Genomic DNA, 15,284 nt, shown 5'->3' on the forward strand with positions numbered 1-15,284 from the left:
CCAATTAACCGCTGCCCCAAGGAGGCTGTATTCGACGTGCTATGGGTCAGTGGTTCGGCTGACACCAGACCGAGGATAAAGCCACTCACCAAATCTTGTCAACTTCTTTGCCGCTGACTCGCAGCCGCCACCACTCGCCAAACTGCAACTACATATGTCCCACACCGCCGAGTGCTTATCAAGGAGAAAACTAATTTCAGAATGACCACCAGCCAGCAGCTCGCTTACCGTGCTCATATAATTACGAGCAACCTGCAACGTACTGCTGCTGGAGGGTCATGTAGTTAATATCACCATTTCACCGTGTCACCTGTGTTGGGAACATGCTATGCAGCGGATCAGTTCAACTCCCCCCAATGGTGCTATCGGACCAAACTAAACCAATGAATTCCGTGCCTCCCAGTCGGCCCGTGTCACTCCCCGCTTACTCTCTGCTCACTGCTCTCCACAGGCTCACTAGAGGAATGATCCTACCAACGTGATAGCCGCACTGAGACAGGACACACTCCGGATACGCTCAGCTGCTTCCGACAGCCCACCACAGGGAATTAAATATTTGACCTTAGAACTCCAGGCCCAATGATTCTCTATTGAGACTTTGACCAGCAGAAAGATTTGAAATTCTAGTCTTCGACGGCTGTGGGACAGATGCAATTCCTTCCAATGTTGAGGGAACTGCCAACTGCAAGCTGAATGTACAAACCATTGTTTCCCACAGACACACATTAATCTCTAGTAAGCAAAAGGATATTCTGTGCTTAAATTAAGTGCATGAAAAATGAAGTAAATGGGCAGGCATGGTCTATTCATGAATTCAATTATTCTAGTATAGACTTTACTACATGGAGCACAACATATTTTGTATAAGGCTAGATGTTCTTTCATGTTCCAATTAAGAACAAACACACACATTTTGTTCAATTCTGTAGCATTATGGCAACAATGAATACAACTGGCAGTTTATTTCATTTAAAAAAACAGTATGTACAGTATTTCTTTTCCAATTAATTTAATATCAATACATGTCTCTTTGTATTCTACAAACAAAAAAAAGAGTATTGGGACAGGTACGTGCTGCTAAAATCGAGAGTAGGCGGCTCTTTGCTGCTGTTGTGATGGCTGCTGTACTTGCTGCAGACGAACCTGTTGGGAGTAGGGATCCTCCAGGGATTTTACAAAAATTGTTGTTTTTGGTCCCGTTTTCCATACAATTCCATTTGAGTCCATGACCGAGGACTCCACCGTAATGGTGTGGGTGCCAAAGACGGAAACGTTCAACAGAAACTGTGTACTGAAGTAATCATTGTGCGGCTCGACTCTTTGTTCCATATCATTAGTCATGGCATCAATAGGCATCTGAAAATAAAGCTGGGGTTAGTAGGGAATTCAGCATCACTCAAGCACTTATGATGGTCAACTATGCAAAGGAAAAGTTACCCAATATGAACACTGGCTCTCTAGATCCCAATGATGAAGGACCCCAAACACCTAAACATAAGACTCCCTGTTTTAGGCTCAGGATGTACCTGAAGAGGTTTGAATGATATTAAGAGGACTCCTTCGATATGAGTTATAACTCACTTATAGGAGTGACACACATGTAAGAGTGTCTAGACACAGGTCAGGTAACTGCCTTCTAGAAATTGCACCACAACATAGAAAAGATAGATCAAAATGGTAGCATGGCATAACAGGTTGCTCTTTTATTGTACATTTTTTAACTAAATTACTTTCATGACATTTGTTTTTATTGTGAATATTTTTGCTGGCTTTGTGTGTCCCATTCCTTCCTTAATTTTTTGTTTGCTTCTAGCTTTTAATGGGGGAAAACGTACACTTCGCCCACTTCTCCATATGGCCCTCCCCCCATTTGAGCCCCACTGTACACCTACATATACCGAGCCCTGTCCCCAAACTTACCCTCCCACTTTCCATCAATACAATTTTATTTTTGTGCTATTTTGCTTGCCTTCTCTTTGCTATTCAGCCCTAGCACTATACCTTACCCCCAGATCTATCTTCTTAATTTATGTCCCTTCTTCCTTTTGTGTTGTTAAGTGGTATATTGCAAAGATGTCTGTCATTATATTAATTTGTCAGCAGGCCATTAGATATATTGTTCAATTCAGCAATGTTGCACTTTCAACCTTATCTTCAAAACAGAACTCTGAGAGGTACAGAATATATCTAGAAAAAGGTATGTTTCAAGCCATTTCTACAGAGTAAATGAGTGATGGGCCTATATAGGTCAACAGTGAAATAAGAATCCCCTGTAGGCGCTTATAAGGAGGCAATTCCGCATTGCTCTCTTTAAACTAAGCAAAAACAAGATAAACTGATGAGACCTGTAGCATTTACTTTAGGGACCCAATGCTGTGCATTTCGGGTACATGTAAAGGATGAAACAGAGTTCTGTAAACATTTTGCAGGTGCTCATATGAGCATAGTCAATCACTGGAACTTGAAGAAGGCATCAAAGACAATTACCTGGGCTAAAGGGTTACTACAAAGACTTTAATTAGAAAACATCCCAATATTTTGAACATTTCTCCCCCAAAACCATGGATGTCCTGCTACAAAGATTGGGTATTTCAAGACAGGTGTTTCTAAAAGGTTTTCCACTGGTAGAAATATGTAACTACACATGTGAGTTGCAAGAGTTTGGAAAATACCTCTTGGATTACTTAATAGAGTATGAAAGAACGTTTGTTCATTGATGACTGAAATGTTGCCATTATTCTACCTCCTCTAAGCATACTCTTTTTAGACTTAAACTCTGGGTAAACTGTGTAATTTGAAGGCCTACCTCGGTGCTTATCTAGACTTGTAATCAAGATAGACTGCCTATGTATGTATGGGATTTATAAAGTGCAAGCTTAGCTGGGAAGCAACAGAACACTGTAGAAAGGGGACACACCCTGGGATATGGGGAGGGTACAAGCATTGTACAGATGTAGCAGAGGAGCTGGGAAAGGTAGAGAGATCAAGGGAGGGGCGGGCACTCTAAAGGGGAGAACAGGGTTGAATCTGAGCTCACACTGGAGTCACCTCATGCTTGAGGGGCGAGTAGAATGCGCAAGGCTATCATGCCCAACAACCTCGGAAACATTTCAGCTGCGTGTATGACACTCGGCTTGAAGGTGTCCCAGGCGGTCCCGATAGCCTGATCTTGGGTTGTGGGAAGGCCCTCAATGTCGACTCCAGCACTAGACCTACACAATGTAGTAATGTAGTAGTGATCAAAGTTTGTCTTTGTGCATACAAACTAATACGTCAAACAGATGACCTTTTCTGAGGCAATGTATTTGCATTTATTTGAAGAACAGGGACGCCAATTTCGATCAGAAATGGCATACAATAATACATTTACAGGTGCAAGAGACATTCCCATGAAGGGTGCCTGTACAATAGCACAACGATGAGAAGAAGTGGTGAGTCAGTTTGAGGTTGTAAAAAGTGGGACAAATACCAGAGACAAAACACACAGAAAACATGCTTTTATGGAAACAGGTGACTTACAAAGGTACCATTAACCTAAGTGGGTAAGTGCTTCAAACTAAAGAAGAGTACTATATTACATATACACAATTACATTATCAAGCATTGCTGGAGTGAGTTGTAGGGTCAAGTAGGGAGAGTTTGAGAGTAGCTCAGTCTTTAGCAAGTAAGAAGTTTAAGCCAAGCCTTGAAGAGATCCACAGTTGGCCTGGCTTTGATTGGGATGAGCAGAAGGTTACAGTGGATCTGGGCAAGTAGGGATAAAGAGTGGAAGCGAGAGGAAGCACTGTGGATAATAAACCTGATCCACACAAATTATACCTCTAGCTTTGTTTAGGGCAAGCAGATTCAGAAACAGCCATCATCAGAATCATAGCCCTTATAATCAACATAGATCCTACTTAAAGGCATGATCCGGTAAAAAATGTTATTGTCCCTACGGGTCGGCCAAGTTTTTTTAAGCCTAAGTGGCTCGATTTTAGAAAAATTTCCTATGGACCTTACCCGAGTTTTCGTCCATTAAACGCACGCGAAAACAGGCACCTGGGTGCTGCCATTTTGTGATAATCCTATCATTTCCCCCATCGCCCTGGCTGACCTGCTTTTGCGGCACTAAATCAAATCCCCCGCCCCTGAGCCTGTCATCTGCAGACGCGTACCGCCCATTTCCCAACGCCAAAGCACGTCTCGTGTCAACAATCGCTGCGCCTCAGCTAATGACGTGTCGCCATGGAAATGGCAGGACGCCTCTTTCCTCAATAAGTATAAACAGACCGTTTCACAACACATAGCAGCAGATTTTCGATTCCATTCCTCTCTCTGTGTTACTTTGAGTATTCTGTGACCCGATTCTGTGCTCTCGTCAGCTACCTTTGCCGCTTGTAGCCCGTGTGAACACCTGTACCATCTCTATAAATTATTGTACTTTGTTTACCACACAATGGCTACAATAATGCCCTACATGTACGAGCCCGAGTATACCGAGGAGGAACTACTGGAAAGGGAAGCACGCGAAAACGATGGGGATTCGGACAACAGTTGGGAGGACGATTCAACAGATGAAGCGCCTGGGCGTAGTCGCATGGACGGCGTCTCCACCTGGTGCACATGCAATCGGTGCGAGCTAATGCCAACCGAGGACGAGAACTGCTGCTGCCGAGAAAACTCGGGATGCCTGGCCTACATTTCGGAAGGCGAGCCACGACCGCAATGCATCACGAGCTGCCAGACTTCAGGGCAGCCTGCCTCACACGGGCCGTTTTGAGAATAATGAGGGTGCTTATGCACGAACTTTGCGCAACTGTTCGTCCTCGTAATCCGAGTAACGAGTAAGTATACTCTGCTTGTCATGCCACTCCTATTTCATGGTCTTCTACTATATCCAAAATTATATATTCATCTCATAGTAACGCATGAAAGTCGTTCAATAGTGTGCATTGTCTAGATAGCATTTGTCCGTGCTGAATGCCATTAGTTACGAGAATTGTCATTGACAACAAACGCTTATTAACCTTTTAAGTGCCAAGGACGAGATATCTCGTCCTTGGGATTACCTCCACAGTGTCAAGGACGAGATAGCTCGTCCTTGGCACTGAAGGGGTTAATTAAGGAGAAAATGTTAGAAAGTATTGAGTGTTGCAATACCGAAATCACCAAAAAGGGCTTGGCACTGGGGGGGAAAAACTTATCTTGGTCATTTAAAAACAGTTTGTTTCATTCCTTTTCACAGGTGGTACAGGCTGGTGGCCTATCGTTCCTTTACATGGTGGCTCCACGGGAGGCTTGGACACCGCGTTCGAAGAGTGATACCCGCCTGTGCCGTTCGTGCCATAAGAGAAACGTTCCCGAGTGACAGCGGTCAGTACAGGGGATTTTCTCTCGCTGTGCTGCAACCTGACCTGTATAATCTTTAAAGTCTTGTATTTTTGTGTCATGAAAATAAGTTACAAAATAAAACACCACATATATTTTAACAACGGTTGTTTCGATTTTTTAAATGAATCAAGTGTGCCTCCATACAAGGATGGACGTCAGACATCTGTGCGCCGAATTGGTGAAGGTTATGGTCGCTATCTATCTAAGCTAAAATAAAATATTCTCGATAATGCATGCACTAAATAACACTTGTTCAAAGTCTTTCAGTAGGTTATGTCTCTATAAAAGCCACACATATATCTATAATATCAATTAACATTGGATTATACAGGCCTTAGGTCAAGGGTCTTGACCACTATAATACACTGGTTGAAGTGTCGGTCTGTGCTCACAAGAATCTCCGGCATGTGGCATTTGTTATTGATAGGCAACGATATACTGCAGTAGAGGGCAAGGGGTCTCCTTTCAGCAGTCTTCCTGTGCCTTATCTGCACGCCCCAGGCCCCTCCATCCCACCCACCCTCTATCAAAGGAGGTGCGCGCCAGTGGATGCGCGCTGTCAGGGGCGCGAAAGGCAAAGGTGCTAAACTACATGTACACTTGAAAAGGTATCCCACGCCAAGGGGCCATCGGTCACATGGCCTCCTCAGACACTGTGTCTCCATGCAGGCCTCCCCTTGATGCAGGCCGCCCCCCCTGCAATCCACATAAGTGTGTCACCATTTGGCAGTCTTCCTGTGCCTTATCTGCACGAACCAGGCCCCTCGATCCCACCCACCCTCTATCAAAGGAGGTGCGCGCCAGTGGATGCGCGCTGTCAGGGGCGCGAAAGGCAAAGGTGCTAAACTACATGTACACTTGAAAAGGTATCCCACGCCAAGGGGCCATCAGTCACATGGCCTCCTCAGACACCATGTCGCCATGCAGGCCTCCGCTTCAAGCAGGCCGCCCCCCTAATACCACGACATACATACGTCATTCATTCACAAACACACCCCAGTTTCTAATACTTTAAAAACCACTCGATATGTCTCATGAGAACATCTTTGTGCTTTGCAAGTCAACTCCTGAACGTGCTACCTGGGAACCACTGAGATCTATGCTAATCTGCTCGTCGTCGTGCTATCCGTGAACTTCTGTGACCGCTTCGAGCACACCCATCAATGCGCTACCTGTGGCCATCCACCTATTCTCCCGCAACATACTGCTCTGCTTGCTGAATCCAACTGTTTGTTGGTCAAGGTAAGGCCATGTATCCTGGTCATATTTCGCAGATTTTTAAATTTCTATCTATTTGCGAGTAGAGTACCCAATAGTGCTATGTTCATTGGTCTCATTGCTATTGACTTGAATTTCCATTGCTATGCTATCAATAGATCTATTTATTTTCATCTGTGTCAAGTGTCATCGAATTGCATCCTTCGGGGGTCCAGTCTATAATGTAAGCATGTTTCCTTCTCGTGCAAGACAGAACATCCAAAGGACGAGTCACATGTTCAGAATTTAGTATAGAGTTTTGCATCAAATCTTTATTCATGAATATTGTATAATAATGTCGATATTTACTTTTCAGATTTGTCAACAATGCCTGCCTGTTCGATTAGCGGTTGCCCTTCGAAGACCCATGCGAAATCTGAAGGCACTACAATGCATGTGTTCCCGAAAACTGTTGATCGAATCAGAGAATGGGTCAGACATTGCGGATATCCACTGGATGAGCTGGAAAGTAGAGTTCAACAAGTCTTACAGGACAAGAGGGGTGATCGATACCGCATCTGCAGCCTGCACTTTTCCTCGGACATGTACGCCACATCTTGGGTAACAAAGAAGAATAAACAGCGAACGACACGGAAATTGCTCGCAAACGCTATTCCCACTCTATTCGTCCACATTCCGCCTCTGGTGAGTCAAGTGTCCGGATTTAGCTTTAGGCCTTGCGGCAGTGTGTAGGTAGCATAATTGATTAATTGATATTTTAGGTGTTGTATCCCTTGTAATACTTTCGATATTGATATGAGTGTATAGCTTTTTGAATGACATTTTTCAATAAATTCTTTTTCAATTTCATAACCCACAAACGAAATGTATATATATGGGAACAGGGAACTGCGCTATATTGCGCATTTTTCAAGTATTCTGTCGCCTTACATGGCTATTTTTAATATTGGCATTTCATTATCAATCAATAATTTACCTTTACAACTTCTTGACTCTCCCTTCAATCTGAAGCAAGAACATTCTAAATCCTTGACGTGCTTGCAGTTATCAACCACTTCTAGCGCGTATCAGGTAATCTTGCTACGCTACTCCGCTACAGACTTGTTTTATGCGTGTCAAGTAATAGTTTTATTCTATCGTGTAACTATTTTTTCGAATGTTTGGTTAGTGCTTTCCAATTGATATACACCTTAGTTACCTTCCACTGGTGTTTGTTTTCAGTTATAATTAGTGTTATCCATACTAATGCAAGTACTGTCTTTCAGGGAGATGCTGAAGCGTCCGCCACATCTACAACATTTCTAGATGTTCCTCACCAGCAGGAGGTATGGATACTGACAGCTCCATCGAGCGTCATCATCAGAGCTGTAATACTTGTCGTTTGATTGTTCTACGCAATGTTTCATTCGTGGTTAGCCATTGATATGTACCAGTGCTGTCGACCCCAAGTGTGTGTTATGTTTTCAATATTGTAATCCTTACTAATGCGAGTACTATGTTTCAGGCAGTTGATGGAGCGTCAACCCCTGCACTTGATGCAGAGCTTGACACTCAAGTGATTCCAGGGGAAGTGGAAGCGGGACCTTGCGTATACGAATCGGCGCAACAGCTTTCGGAAGTGCGCACTACATTTGCAACATCCATAGATATTCTTCAGCAGCACGAGGTATGGATACTGACAGCTCCATCATGCGTGATCATATAACGTGAATACATTTGCTAGACTTTCTTCCCTATTAACGCAAGTGCTGTGTTTCAGGGAGACGACGGAGCTTCCACTACAATCACAACATCCCATTTAGATGCCGATGTAAAGGAATCAGTGAAATCAGTCGTTGAAATCTGCATATTTTGAGTTTCCTTTATTGTTTTAGACAATGCATCATTTGTGGTTATCTCTTTATATGTACCTGTGCCGTCGACGCCAAGTGTGTGTTATGTTGCAAATATTGAAAACCATACTAATGCAAGTAATGTGTTTCTGTCATGATGCCTACCCCCGGAGCGCCAGGCCCAGCACCCCCGGAAGCAGGCATCATGCCCTCGGGTAAAAGCCCAGCGCCCCTTATAGGGACTCTTTGGACTCAGTCCTGGTGCCTTTGGTGCCAGGCTCATGTTGGACATCGTGTCTGCATCGTGTCACCGTGTCTGCTCCTGGACTACAGCCACACCCGTCTTGAACCTGGAAGACCTGCAAGGAAGGAAGAGAAGAGAAAGGTGAAAACCAAGGATTATTTCAAGCTTCTTACCTGCATCCGGAATCTTCTCGCCAGCATCCCTGAAGGAAGACTTCAATTTAAAAGCATCGTGTTGCTCGCTGCAGCGCCACGCTTCACTCACCTGTCCTGTCCTCGAGACATCTCCCGGCTTCATCGCGGCTGTCAGCATCGGACGCCACATCTCTACACCTAGGGGAGAGAGGAAGAAACAAAAGGTGAGCAGAAGGACACAGAAGGAAAGCCTGATTAACAGCCATAATACTTACCGGCTTTTCTTCCACATTTCGGGTCGGCGCCGCCCCATTGGCAGGTACCGTACCCCGGCCCCTATGAGGAAAGGACTAGAGACATTTCAGAGGAATGATAAGGACATCTAGAGGGATCGCCCTCATTACTACTCACCTCGGCAGGTTAACCCCTCGACGCATCGCCTTCATTCTGCACCTGAAATAAAGGACAGATCACAGGTGAGAAAGACAGCATAAAGGGGGCGTCACTTGAACTTTGAACTTTCATACTTACGACGCATCGCTCTGGAAAGTCAAGTGGATTTTGCCAGCGCCATTCTGAAAACCAGTGAAGTAACTGGACGAACGCGCGCCCCTGCACCAGAAGCAGGATGGAGAGTTCCACGTTCCAAACCATAAGGTGAGCTTAAACCGGGTTTGGAGGAATAGAGAGGAACGGAGGGGGGAAGGGGGAAGCTAGCACACCATTCTGCAGACTGTTAATCCCCTTTCTCATCTGCAGAAGGATATTCCTACGGGCCAAGGAAGCACGATTTGGAGGTCCTGTCCAATCGGTGTTCCGGGTCCTGCGCATCACGCTAGAAGAGGCCGCAGTAATCCAGACTAGATCAGCGCCCCCGTGGGAACCAGGTGAGCGTTACAGTTTCAGGGAGATGCGGATGCCTCCGCTCCAATACAACCATTCATGGCAGTCCATGCGGAGCCAGATGTATGGATACTGACAGTTCCATCGAACTACATCATCACTGGTCGAATACTTGTCGTTTGATTGTTCCAAACAATGTTTAAAACGTGTTTGGCTATTGAGATGTACCTGTGTGTTCGTCCTCACGTGTGTTTTATGCTAACAATATTTTGATACAATATTTTGATACATAGTAATGAAAGTACTATGTTTCAGGGAGTCGATGGAGCCTCATTCTGTGCTGTCTATGCGGATACAGAAAATATAGTCGTTGCAGCGCAAGAGGAAGGGAGGACATGCGGAAACTAATCGGAGCTACAGCGTGCAGATGTTGAAGGTCGAGTCAAAAAAGTTGCAAAGAAAAGAAACCAAAAAAAGGTTAGTCACAAACAGTTCATAACTTTTCAAAAATGTTTGTGCTGGGGACTATTATATGTTTTTTTCCAGTCAATTGGACTACACTTTATCTTGTGTTTAAACTGAACATCCCTTTTCCAATCTCTCCTCCAGTTACCCGTGGGTGTCAGAAGTATACATACACAGACAGTGAAGCGAATGAGGGATGTTGCTTGCCAGACCATGTACACTATGGAGGAACTATTCATTGAGGCGCAGCGTGTTCAGGCTCGAGATGCTCCTGTCCAATGGCCAGAAACTGAATTTGCTGAGTTTGGAGAATTCAGCAAAGTTGCATTGGACCATTGCTACAGTGAGACCGCACCACTGCATATTGAAGATCAATTCACACAATCTACACCCGCCAAAAAATTGCCACCCAAAAACCTGTCGACATTGCTGTGTTCTCCCATCAATGTTGAAGTGATAGATGTCGAAATGACAGAGAATGAACCAGCCGCAGCATCCATAGATGCATCAGAACTTGATATCAGCGATATTACTTTCCAATGTGTAGAAATCTCCACAACTTCACAGGCCGAAACAACGCTGACGCCGGATGACAATCTAATGAAAGAGAGCAAATACATTGTATTCAACAGTTGTTTGATGGATATTATAAGTATGCTGAAATGTGGGCATTCCGTTAGAGGGAAAGTATGTGGGAAGCCATTGAATAATGTGACTCGTCAAATAAAAGGCAGTAACGTCAAAATAAAGGCCGCCTGTAGATTAAATCATATGTTCTCATGGTCTGCACAACCGATGCTGGGGAAAATGCCAGCAGGCAATCTACTGTGTGCAGCTGCATCACTTTTTAGTGGCTCCAGTTTTAGAAAGTTAGAGGCTTTCTTTCAGTTTGTGGGACTCCATTTCATTTCTAAAACGCAGTACTACAAATACCAACATGATTATCTGTTTCCGGCCATTAGTGATGCTTGGAAAATTGAACAATTGTCTCTAGCAAGTACATTCGAAGGGAAACAATTCAGGCTAGCCGGCGATGGACAGTGCGACAGCCCTGGATTTTCTGCCAAGTACTGCACCTACCACTTTCAGGACATGGATAGTAAGAAAATTGTGAGTTCGTTGGTCGTGCAGGTGTCACAATGTACATCCTCAGTGGCCATGGAGAAACTAGGATTTATAAAATCAGTGCAAGATCTACAATCAAGGGGAATGGACATCGAACTCCTAGCCATGGACAGACACGTTTCAATTGCCAAGACAATGAGAGAGCAGTTCCCAAATATTAATCATCAATTTGACGTATGGCATCTTGCTAAATCAATCAGTAAGAAAATCTCGGCTGCAGGAAAAAAAAGGTTTTGAAAGTATTTTGCAGTGGTCCCAGTCTATCACAAACAATCTTTGGTGGAGCTCAAAAACTTGTGAAGGTAATACTACTTGAAAAATGGCAGTCACTGATGCACCACTGTACCAACGTTCACCGCTGGTCAGAAAACCAACATTTCAACCAATGTGAACATGGGCCATTGTCCCCAGAAGAGGCAAGGAAGAAGAAGTGGTTGATTCCATCTTCACTGACACACAAAGCCATCGAGAAGATTGTTTTCGACAAAACTCTATCAAAATATTTGAGAGGACTGACAGAATTCTGTCACACAGGAGGTTTGGAGGTGTTCCACAATATGTGCCTCAAGTACAGACCAAAGCGCTTGCATTTTAGCTATCGGGGCATGAAACATCGCACTCTACTAGCGGTCTTGGCCCATAACAGCAATGTCGGACGTGAACAATCTAGGACTAGGGGTAAAGTAAGGATGCCTCGCTACAATAAGCGCTTTTCAAAACGAACGAAGCAATGGGTGATCCAACCAGTCTATGATGAAATGCAGTTCGACTTTGTGAAAGGCCTTATTGTTGCTGTGTTAGAGAAGCACAGATACGGAATTTTGGACGTTTCTGTGCAGAGCAGTGATGCGTTGCCACCGAACATTGCAACTGTGCCATGTCCACCCAAAGGGGAGCTGGTTGTGAGGTACAAATCCCGGTTTAAATAACTGCAACACGATTGTCTTTTTGTAAATAAATGTTACTGTACAGTGTACCTGTACTCCTACCACACCTTCTCCCCACACTCGACAATCTAGACAATACTACAGACCTTACTCTGCTTGTGGAAGTTTACAACAGCACGATGATTAAGGCACTTGATTTGATTGCTCCCACCAAAACTCGCAAAAGTAAACAACTCTGTCATTTGAACAACTGGTTCACACCACAGCTGAAAGACCTCAGAATCCAAAAAAGAAAGTTACAATCAATTTGGCAACACTCACCCACGGTGGAGAACAAAATCAAATTAGCCACATTTGCCAAACAGTATAAAAAGGAAATTATAACCACCAAAAGGAATACCTTTAACAACAGAATATCTAAGGCTAAATCAGATACCAAGGAACTATTCTCTATCCTTCGGGAAATGGAATCACCCATACCCCCGACTGATAACATCCCTAAAAATAAACTCTGGTGCACTAATATACAAAATGCCCTGGCGGGCAAAATTAGTCTGCTCCAAACCAAAATTGCAAATAAAAAAGCCGCCCTGCTCCTGCAAACTGAACCCATACCTCAATCAGAGCCGCCCCTAAACATTCCTCACCCATTCAGCTTCAGACAAATAACCATACTAGAGACAGAAAAAATCATACTATCTCTAAAACCATCCAACTGCAAAGGAGATAACTGCCCTCCCCAAATCATAAAAGATGCAGCTAGAGATCTAGCCCCCTTCATCTCTAAACTCATTAATGCATCCTTTAAGTCAAACATAGTGCCTAATAACCTAAAACAATCCTGGGTGCTCCCCCTCCTAAAAAAACAAACACTTGACCCTGCTATACCGACAAACTACAGACCCATCACCACCGTCCCATTCTTGCTCAAAATCATCGACAGAGTAGCGTATCTGCAAATTCAGGATTACTTAGAAGCTAACAATTTACTAGGCTCTCGGCAATCAGGATTCCGTCCCCTTCATGGAACCGAGACAGCCCTGATTGACCTCAAGACCCAAATTGACGAGTTGAAGGACAATGGCAAATCAGCTATGCTACTCCTCCTTGACCTTTCTGCGGCCTTCGACTTGGTAGATCACGCAGTTTTATGCAATCACCTCAGTTCTGCCGCTCATTTTTCAAGTGATGCCATAACCTGGGTACAATCCTTCCTGGCAAACCGGACAATGAGAGTATTCTCCCCCCTAGCAGCTGCTGATCCCACACAAGTTTCATGTGGTGTCCCCCAAGGATCATGTGTATCTCCAACGATGTACAACATCTTCACTAAGCCTTTGTTCGACAAGTTGGACAGACTGGGTGTCATCTACACTAATTACGCAGATGACACACAGATCCTTATCCCCCTTTCGGGCAACTTCTTGGCGGACACAGCCTTAGTGAATAAGATATATCTCCTCATTCAGGCATGGATGGCATCTCACGGCCTCTGCCTGAACGACGACAAAACTGAGTTACTGATCCTCGGCTCAGAGTTGGCCATCAAAAAATTGGACCCTAATTATGCTTCATTTAACATAGACAATAATGTCATTAAAGTGATGCCTGCAGTTAAAACTCTCGGGGTCTATCTTGACTCAGCGCTCACCTTCAAGAAACAAACCAACTCACTAGCATCCTCCACTGCATACACCTGCAAACTGATCCGAGCATGCAGACCATTCCTAAAGGAAACTAGTTGCATTACTCTAGCGAACGCACTTATCATATCCAAGCTGGATTACTGTAATGCCCTATATGCTGGTTCTAACAAATACATCCATGACAAACTCCAGACGCTCCAAAATAACGCTATCAGAGTAGCCTTAAACATTCCTAACAGAGTTCATATCTCCACCGCTAGGAAGAATATCCATTGGCTAAAAATCAAAGACGGGATTGCGCTTAAAACCTTATCCCTTACCTCTAAATGCCTTAACAACATAGCGCCCCCCTACCTGGTAAACAGAGTCAACAAGAGAATCTCAAACCGGCCCACCAGAATGACGAATGCCTACACATTAGTGGTGCCCAGATATAAAAAGAGCACAGCGGGCGGATCCAGCTTCCCGGTCATAGCTGCTCAAACTTGGAACAGACTCCCTCTTGACCTCAGAATGGAACAACCCTGCACTAGCTTCAGGCGGAAAGTCCTCACCTGGATTAGTTCCATCGACACTTAGCCTGACCACCTTACCGCCACTTATTCTAGAGACTGCGGATGAGTATAACTAGATTACTGGTTTCTAGACAACCTGCTCTATCTGCATTTCTGTATTTCTGTACTGCCTGTATATGCGTTCATCTTATCTGTATAACCGTTTTTTGTCTTGTAACCAAGTTCTCAAGTATCCTTGTGCTGCCTGCACCCAGTTACCCTTGCGGGTTTGGTTTTTGCGCTATACCAAATAAACAAACAAACAAACAAACAAACAAACAAACAAACAAACAAACAAACAAACAAACAAACAAACAAACAAACAAACCTGGAACCCTAACCCCTACCTTCACCATCATGGGTGGCGAAATTGCTGGGTGTCATCTTTGAATTCTCTCTCTATTCACCTCATATATGTGTATGTATATATTTTTCTCATGTCTCATCTCATGTAAATGTAAATGCTGCGCACTGTTGTGCACTGTTATTGGAGGGGAGGCTTGCGTATTGCAAACAATAAAACAAACAAACAATAAATCTCACTTTTAACTGAACTCCTCTGGTACTTTATACTTTCCCTGACCTTCATCCAAAAATTAAATGTCTCCATAGTTATGATTCTTTGGGGCTGCAAAGCTCGCAGACAACGGGGACATAATTGGGGGCCTTAGAACGCGCCAAGCGGGCCGTGGCATTTGGGAGAGAAGCCAGTTCGCATTTTCACATTGAGGCGCACTACATAGATGGATTCAAAACTTCAAGTTCTCACAGATGCCTTTACTACGGGATGTTGCAAATAAAGAATGCGAAGGACAGCGGCTTTGATTTTCAGCTCGCGGCCAGAAGAGGCCCACAAGTCGCACTGGAAGTATAAGGTTGTATTGTTTTTTTACCTTGAGACAGGGACCATGCCGAAAGAACTTCATTTGAAGGGGGTGTGCAATAACGTAAGAGACGATAAGG

The 15,284-nt window shown here is 44.2% G+C and overlaps 1 protein-coding gene across 3 annotated transcripts in view; it reads right to left on the reverse strand.

Annotated features, from left to right (window-relative positions):
• Positions 1–992: 992 nt before the first annotated feature.
• INTS7 (integrator complex subunit 7) overlaps positions 993–15,284 on the reverse strand; it is a 673,605-nt gene continuing 659,313 nt past the window's right edge. For all 3 annotated transcript variants that reach the window (XM_069608525.1, XM_069608526.1, XM_069608527.1), the window contains one exon: positions 993–1,356. In XM_069608525.1, coding sequence (XP_069464626.1) covers positions 1,078–1,356 — 279 coding nt within the window. In that variant the 3' untranslated portion in view covers positions 993–1,077. The remainder of the gene's footprint in view (positions 1,357–15,284) is intronic.

The sequence above is a fragment of the Ambystoma mexicanum genome, chromosome 4q, assembly GCF_040938575.1.
Source record: "Ambystoma mexicanum isolate Mex_15411 chromosome 4q, UKY_AmexF1_1, whole genome shotgun sequence".
NCBI lineage: Eukaryota > Metazoa > Chordata > Amphibia > Caudata > Ambystomatidae > Ambystoma > Ambystoma mexicanum.